The 8,071-nt window shown below is 42.4% G+C and overlaps 1 protein-coding gene across 3 annotated transcripts in view; it reads right to left on the bottom strand.

Moving 5' to 3' along the window:
* Positions 1 to 265: 265 nt before the first annotated feature.
* Positions 266 to 8,071, bottom strand: part of plxna1b (plexin A1b) — a 191,658-nt gene continuing 183,852 nt past the window's right edge. For all 3 annotated transcript variants that reach the window (XM_069158126.1, XM_069158145.1, XM_069158134.1), the window contains exons 29-32: positions 5,795 to 5,964; positions 5,317 to 5,529; positions 5,077 to 5,227; positions 266 to 3,999 (exon numbers count right to left, since the gene is read on the bottom strand). In XM_069158126.1, coding sequence (XP_069014227.1) covers positions 3,904 to 3,999; positions 5,077 to 5,227; positions 5,317 to 5,529; positions 5,795 to 5,964 — 630 coding nt within the window. In that variant the 3' untranslated portion in view covers positions 266 to 3,903. The remainder of the gene's footprint in view (positions 4,000 to 5,076; positions 5,228 to 5,316; positions 5,530 to 5,794; positions 5,965 to 8,071) is intronic.

The following is an 8,071-nucleotide window of genomic DNA, read 5'->3' as shown; positions in this document are numbered from 1 at the left end:
GAAAAGCAGGTGGGTGAGAGTTGAAAAACACTCACCACGACTCAGGCAGCTACCATCTCCCTGTTTCCTGACAGAATCTCTCCGAGGATGAGCAGATGATTGGATCATCTAAATAAGTAAATGGGGAGAGTTAAAGGTCTGTTCAACACAATATTTCAGTGTGAATTCCACTACAGGACCATTTAATAACTGAGCAGCATGACAGCTGTTTTTCTCATCTATAAACAGGGTATCAGTCATAAAATAAAACAATCCAAGTCACATCTTATTTAGCAAAAAATGTTTAATCTCTCCTTGATGCGTGTTTATTTACAAGTAGTAAATCTGCAAAATAGGAAATAACAGGATATTTACACAATGAATGTTAACCTGCAAACTTGTGACAGTCGCTTCAAGTCTGAAACTCTAAAAATGCATCAGAGTTATTGTAGTATTAAAATTCTTTTGCCACATCTATCTGAAATTAATTTGCTGTGTTTCCATGGATCCTATGTAACTTCATAAAACAAAACAAAAGAACGACTGAATTTTCCAGAATCAGAAGAAAGCAGGGAAAAAAAACCAACAACAACTGAAAACAGAGAGTTAAAATACTTTGTTTGATACCACAATGGCTTGGAAAGGCAGAAACGACGAAGCATGTCTAAAGAGCTGAGAATTGAACATGACTATGTGCTGAATCCGCTCACACCGAGGGCAGTGCAGTGAATTCCACTTGCTTAATTTGTTCTGATGTGATTGAAAAAACAGCATTAAACCCAGCAACTCGGTCAAACTACAGTCAGCACGTTGTTCTCGGGACACGGTTCTAAGTCAGTAGCAGATGCTGGCTGCTCTAGGTGACACCAACACTCTTAGACAAAGGACATTCTGGATACCACCTCAGTAACAATAAATACAAGTCACTTGTCATACTAAACAGTGCAAAATGAAGGATAGAGAGCAGCTGGGAAGTTCTTCTAAAGATATGACTGGACTTGCAAAGCAGATCAATCTAGAAGGCAAACAGCCATGCAAACGGTAAACAAGCCCGACTCCCTCAGCAGTCATTTAACCAACCGAACTACGAGCAGAATATGACACAAATGGAGCGTGAACCTGAGAATGGATTGAGAATGTTGAAGTGTCTTTAAAAAAAAAAAAAGCCAGACAGATCGCCAGGTGGACGCTGCGTCCTCAGTTCGTCCGTGGATTTGTCCCCAATGTACACCGTACTCCTACAGATCATTCAAAGGACTGCTGTTGGCAGCACCGCTGAGCCTCAGCAGTCATTTATTTCCTTGTCATGTGATGTATATAATAAGAGCACCAAAAATGTACGAATGCAGCAAAAAGTCAGAGGAAACTGAGGGGAACAAAAAAAAAACATCTTTAAAATGTTTGTATAGTGGACTAAGCATATTTCTGCAGTACTCATTACCCCTAACAGAAATGATGTGTGTAGCCAACATGGTGAGGGGAAGAGGAGAAACTTCTATCCTTACATGGGCAGAGTGGTCCCTTAAGACTGTTTTGTTATTGGGTACATAGTGAACTACAGAGTCCCTACAAAGATCCAGTTGAAGTAGCTGTAAAAGTCATGTCACATCTCAGACGTGTACAGTAAACAAAAGGGAGGGTTGGATAGCGACAGCATTTATGATCAGCATAAAATGACAGCCCTAATGTTTTGATAGAAAAAACAAGATACAAGAGTTAAAGCAGCAAGTCACATTTCCATCACGACAACACAGATGCTCATCAGATTCCACAATTTCATCTTTGATCCTTGAGATCAGGAAAATAAACCTTGAGTTCGGTCAAGTACTTCGACTTCAGGCAAACTGAAGCGAATTTTTGTCTTCTGTGTACCGTAAAATGTACAATTTACATGTTGAAAATAAAAAGACTAAAACAAACAAACGAAAAAAATAAAACCGGATACAAAAAAATGGCAAACAGCTTTTGTTCATCATGAAAAAGTATACAATTTACAACAAAACAACAAAAACATTATACAGACCACAGTTTGGTTTTTCGGCAAGCAGAAAAAAAAAAATCGTATTTCTCACCACAAAGTCAAAAACCATGACTTCAAGACTTCAAAAAAGAGAAACAAAGAAATCCTCTAAAGAGAGCAGTAATATAAAAAGCTTAAGCCACACATGGCAATAGGCTAGTTCTGAAACAAGAGCTGCAGGCTAAGGGGAGGATTACTCAGCCTCGGGTAGCTAATGAACAGAGGTGTCTCACCTCTGTGTCTTTCTATATCCTCCTCATGGATAAAAAGCTTAACCCCATGTCTCAAATATATAGGTTGGAGGTGAAGGGAAACACTCGGTATATCTTCTCCTTTCCCCTCTATATGAGTATTAACATTGAGAAAATGAAAAAAACAAAAACCCAGTGGCTTTAGGCTTTTCTGACTTTGTGTCACCACTGCTAAGCTCCACCTGACCTCATTGTGGCTCCTGAAAAGACTTAAAACCGAGGTCTGCGAGCACCAACATTTTGGCTTTGCTCTTGCAGGACTGTCAGAAAATGAATGACCCTTCAAGGGATGGCTCACACGAACACATGGCCTGTGGAATCCTAACAGTTAGATACGGCGGCTCTGTGATTTTTTTCTTTATAGTGAACAGGAATATTTCAGGTAGTGCAACATAGCTACTTCATTGTTCAGTCACTAAACCATGATCCACTGAACGGTCAACTTCTTGACCCTCGAAGAAAAGAAACCAGCTATGGAAGCCGGACACCGACGTGGCCGTGATAAAGCAACAATCCTGCGAGGATATATTTGGCTTTCGTGAAACCAACAGATTGCACCGATTGAATAAGAAACAACAGCAACTTCATGTCATCGCCATGACAACAGGGACTCTCCATAACTCGGACAACTTTGCGTGTCGTCTCTGCTTACTGTCACTTTCAACAGGGATCTTCTAAAGGGTTGTTACGCAAACAATTCTTTTCAGTCACGAGGCATGTTCATATTTAAAATCATACGGTAGCACATTCCATCTAACAAAATGTCTTTGCACTAAACAACATTCAAAGAAAACATGGCACAGTACGACTTTTTTGTTTGTTTTTCGTTGTCTTTTTTTTCTCGTCTACGTTGTCTTTTTTTTTTTGTACTTGAAATATCAAATCATGTTTTGTGGTTTTATTTTTATCGCATTTGTTGGATTAAAATGAAAAAGAAAACAACAAAAATGTTTTCTCCCTAATCTTTCTTTAAAAACGTAGCTGTATTTATATATAATATCTATATAGTCTTGCTTTGTAACGTTTCTGTAAATTGTGCAAATTCAGCAGTAATACAAGTGGCGAGAGATCAGAGAGTGGGCAGTTGATTACATTTATACAAAAAAAGAAACAAATCTAACATCCTTTAAAACTGTGACAATTGTTGGAGTCACATGACCTAGAGCCTCTCTCCATTGGCTCATCACAGATTGGTCCATTCTGCTAATGACACCATATATGGAGTTCCTTTTCGAGGCGTCCATCGTTTCTTTCCTGACCATCGCGTCAACACGACAAAACTCCTGAAATCAAAAATCAAGCAAACCACAAACACCAACATCCACGATAATCAAATGCTGTCAGCTGACATGTTCTCCATGTATGCGTGTGAAAATGTCCGGTGTCCCAGTCTTTCACACAGACACGTGCCCACACACTGTACGGGGCTGCAGACAAACACACACATACACATGTAAGCGTACACAGGTCCGCCCATCTCTGCCGAACCCCTCCCGGTTTGCAGTGTACTGCTTCGGTCCTTTTGCAGCTCGTCCGTTGTATTGTCGGGGGTTGGAGTTTTGTTTGTTGTCTGGGTGAGAGGAGCGAGGGAGAGAGAGACAGATGGAGAGGAGGAGTGTGGAGAAGGAGGAATAAGGAGGCGCTGGATGGTCCTCAGCTGGTCAGGGCCATTGTGTCGATGACCTGCTCCAGCTTGCTCCTCAGTCTCTGCCTCCTCGCCTGCTCGTCCCGCTCCAAAGCCGACAAGATCTGAAAATAGAAAGGGGACAAGGTCGGCAAAAGCTACAAATGTGCTATCTTTTTCTTTCAAAACATGGAGACTTTTCTGCCCAAATAAGGCAGGACGAGGACGAAATCACAGGTGGCTGGTTTATGGTGCGTTGGGGCCACGAGAATCACCATGTTTTGCCTTGAAGAGAGACGTACCTCATATTTTGGGCCGTTTTGTCTCGACACAATGAATTGAAATAAATGACCTACACTGAACCAACAGAAGCTGCATTACCTGGCAGCTGCAATCAGTTCTGCTGAAAAATGCACGAAACCCTTATCACTCAATAATGACACTCGGATATCAAATGGTCTTATGAGCACAATTTATCATCAATGATGAACCTGGCAGAGAAGAGTACATCGTTTTGAAACAGTAGTTGTGCTACAACGTCTGGTACTTTTCCCTTTAGCTGTGCGTGTTCCTGCGAGATACGTGCATTTCTCGACGGGCAGGCAGAACTCAGCATGACACCGGTACATCCACTTTGCTAACAGAAGGGTAACGCTCTTGTTGGCTTAAATGCAGCAGCTTCATGAATCTGATACTGAACATAAAAACAATCAAATTCAAATTTTTTTTTTGTCTTCTTTTATGAAACGGAACCTTTTAGAAAAAGTATTTTTCAGATTTTTTTCCTTTTTCTGTACCTCACTGGGTTTATTTTCCTCACTGCTGCTCCACATCACATGGTGTAATGCTGCGTTGTTATTGGTTGAGGGACAGAGTAGGAGCGCTTGTTTTAATACAGTTGATGTCCCAAATGAAAATGCGTCAGAATCGTTGGCATTCAGAAATGAGATTGTAAAGAGGCATGAATCAAAATAGCAATTTCAATACGATTAACTATGCAGCCCTCTGGTGCATTCAAGCTGTGTACAACCGTTAATGAGTTCTACATGTACTTCCTTTAGGTTCTTCAGTTTGGCTGATCACATTAGCGTTTGAAACCTGAGTCAGCCTTAATGAAAGCTCTGTTCAGTACTCTAACAATCAACACTGCGAAAAAATGTTGCCTCTTGGTTTCCAAAAAGACAAAGAGACTTAAACCTCACCTCATCCTTGTACTTGACGATGTAGGAGTAGATCTCATGGAGGGCTGACATGCTGTTGAACTGGTTGGCGTGCAGGCGTGACTGCTCCGCCAGGTAAGCACTCATGTCCTGGTCGCTGATGGCCGGCATCCTGGAGATGTCAGAGTAGTACCTGGACACAAAAAGAGTTTACGTTCTTTAAACTGCCTTTAAAACGACACAAACTTCTCATCACAATCTCAAACGTGCCCCGTGACATACCTTTCTACCCAGTTCTTGTAGTTGGGGATGTCTTTAGCGTACAGCAGCTTGTTGGAGGGCGAGTCCTTCCCCAGTTTGTGCTCCGACGTCGAACACGAGTCCATGAAGGTCTGAGCCACCACAGACAAGCAGGCGTCTGTAATGCTGTTCTTGTGGATGTCAAAGACAAACTGCGGGTTCTTGATCACATTCACCCAGAACCTCAGCGGAAGACTGGAAGGATGGAGAGAAAACGATGAGGTGGAAGGAGAGCGATGAAGAGCTGCAGAGTTCGCAGCGCTTGACAAGCTATTAAGGTGCGGAGATCAATGCAACGATTGAAGCTGCACACACACACTCTGCACACACACACTCTGGCTGCACCACCAATGTAAGAGTGCTGCATATTTGCCGGCTTACTGTCCAGTTTTTGTTACATTATACCAACCTTGTGAGGGCACTAACTACACACAAACAGCATGCACACGCACAAACTCACCAGTTGCTTTTCCATGTGTGCCGTACGTCAGAGTCTGATATGGAGTGCTTGTCCGCCTGCTCGTCCAAGAAGTCAAACATGTACTTGATGGCGAGAGGCAGGGCGCTGCCTCGGTGTGCTGTGCTGAAGATGGTCTCGAACAGGTCGTCCACAAACTTCTGGAGTGTTCCCTGAACACGAGAACCAACGCTGGATTAGTAGCCTGCTCAAAATATTTGATACTTCCTGGTTTGGTGTGGTGGTGCGCTCATGCAGGATACATGATCATCAGTGTGTCAGGGTACATAAGATTTGGGGAATTTGAAGACGCGATGCGTCCTCAGTCTCTGACCAAGTCATTATAATTCTAAAGTACGTATCCCTGTTAGACTTTGATGAATGTTTAAGCAGTGGTGTTGCAGCTCCACTAAAGAACTGCCTCTGCTCGCACATTCGTCTTGTGCTGGTGATGATCTGGCTGTAGGCGATAGCTGTCAGGAGCAGGTGTTTGAGAATGACAGAGCTTTGCTTTCAGTGCTCCAACTTTCTGAGAGTTTGTGATGATGCTCAGTGTTCTTTACAGTATTTAAGATGAGGCCCAATGAGAGTTCAGCCTAAGGCTGTTCTGCAGTGTTTTTACCACATCACACAGCTCTGGAGATTCAGAATCCTCACAAAGTCTTCTGAAGTTGAAATGATTTGATATTTCCCACAAGCGTTCGGCGCGTTCTTTTCCATCTTCAAGCATCCAGGCCACCTTTTTTTTTTTTTTTTTTTTTTTTTTACAAAACCTTATTTAAATCAGCCAGAAGTTGAAGCTGCAGTTTTGTATTCCTTCACACATTCACAGATCAGCTTCCTAAACACACAAAGCTGTGGGGGCTGTAATAAATAAGAACAAACTGCAGCGCTCCAAGTTCCCCCCATTGTCTTCCTCTGGCTTGCATGTTAATCATTTCCCAGTTGAGGCAGCACTGATGCCGCTAACCTTGCACTTTCGTACCTGGAGCTCAAACAATGAAAATCTACAGTTAATGAGTGAAACATCGGGGGAGAGGAAGCACCAGGGTGTGCCTGTACTTAGTACTTGCAAATGAGAGCAGGAGTCTAACACTGTTGTTCGGCTGTATGGGCAGACGGTGTGTTTGGGAGCGGATCTGCTGATCTGTGTGACTGTGTGGATGTAATGTATGTTTCCAACAGCGGTCCACGAGCCTTTTTTATAAAGTGTGGCAGATTGATGTGAAGAAAGAAGTGTCAGCTCTCAGTGGATTCACACAATACAGTCATCGCTTGTATTTGAAACGTTTTTTATTGACTCTAAAAATGCTTATTAGGCTTTTCTTCACTATAATAAAACCAGTGATCCACTCTGTTGTCGTGTATCTGACCTGTACAGACAAGTCCTGAAAACCTTTACCTCAAAAATGATAATCACAGCTTTATGTCATAACATAAAATTATCCTGTTAAAAATCTGAGCGCATTACTCCTTTTTTTTCAGGAAGCCAAATGGCTATATATTTTGAAGGAGAAATTTTTGTAGATTATGACAAACTAAACACCAAAATTCTTCAAGACACTAAACAACATCAGCCTTTTAATCCTCCGTATCATATTCATTTATTGAATATGGGCAAATGTGAGCTATATAGAAGGGTAACTTTTGCTTTGTAGAACATTTGTGTTTGGGACCATTCAGAAGAATACACTAACCGACCGTCTAGTTGAAAAACATCCACAGACCTCCGAGCTGCTGCTCAAAGGCTCCGTAATGAAGCCAACACTGTACCAGCTTCAACAGAAGCAGAATACAAAGCAGTTCCTGCGGTCGACTGCTGTGTCACAAAACATTTTGACAGTGATGGGAACTCAATCCTGCTCTGCTCCGTGGTGGTTCAACAATTTAACTGGGGGGATGAAATACACACTGTTTGTTTCTCCGGGACACACAAGGAAACACAAACACCTCAGTGGACTGCACGTTTGAAAGTAACCTTTGTGATCATCATCTGAAGACACATGCTGCATAAAAACGTGAGGGATTTGGTGAGTAATGATGGCCGGGCCCTAAAAGCCCCGAGGCCACCAACAGAGGGCCCGGTACCACCAACCAAACAACTCAATAGTCAAAGGTCAACCTCCTAATTAAGACTATGCATATGTGTGTCTTTGTGGAAAAGGTTATGAAAAATGTTAATGAGCTTCGAGACCACCACCCAACAAAGGTCAACAGGGGCTGCTGGTGGAAATGGGGTACATGACAAGGATGTGGTGGAGCAGGGGTTCAGGCTAACGT

This window comes from Embiotoca jacksoni, unplaced genomic scaffold (genome assembly GCF_022577435.1).
Source record: "Embiotoca jacksoni isolate LCO1_2020_lvr unplaced genomic scaffold, fEmbJac1.0.p SCAF_1, whole genome shotgun sequence".
NCBI classification, from domain to species: domain Eukaryota; kingdom Metazoa; phylum Chordata; class Actinopteri; family Embiotocidae; genus Embiotoca; species Embiotoca jacksoni.
The sequence above is the reverse complement of the archived record's forward strand: the minus strand, read 5'-3'. Positions and strand labels throughout refer to the sequence as shown.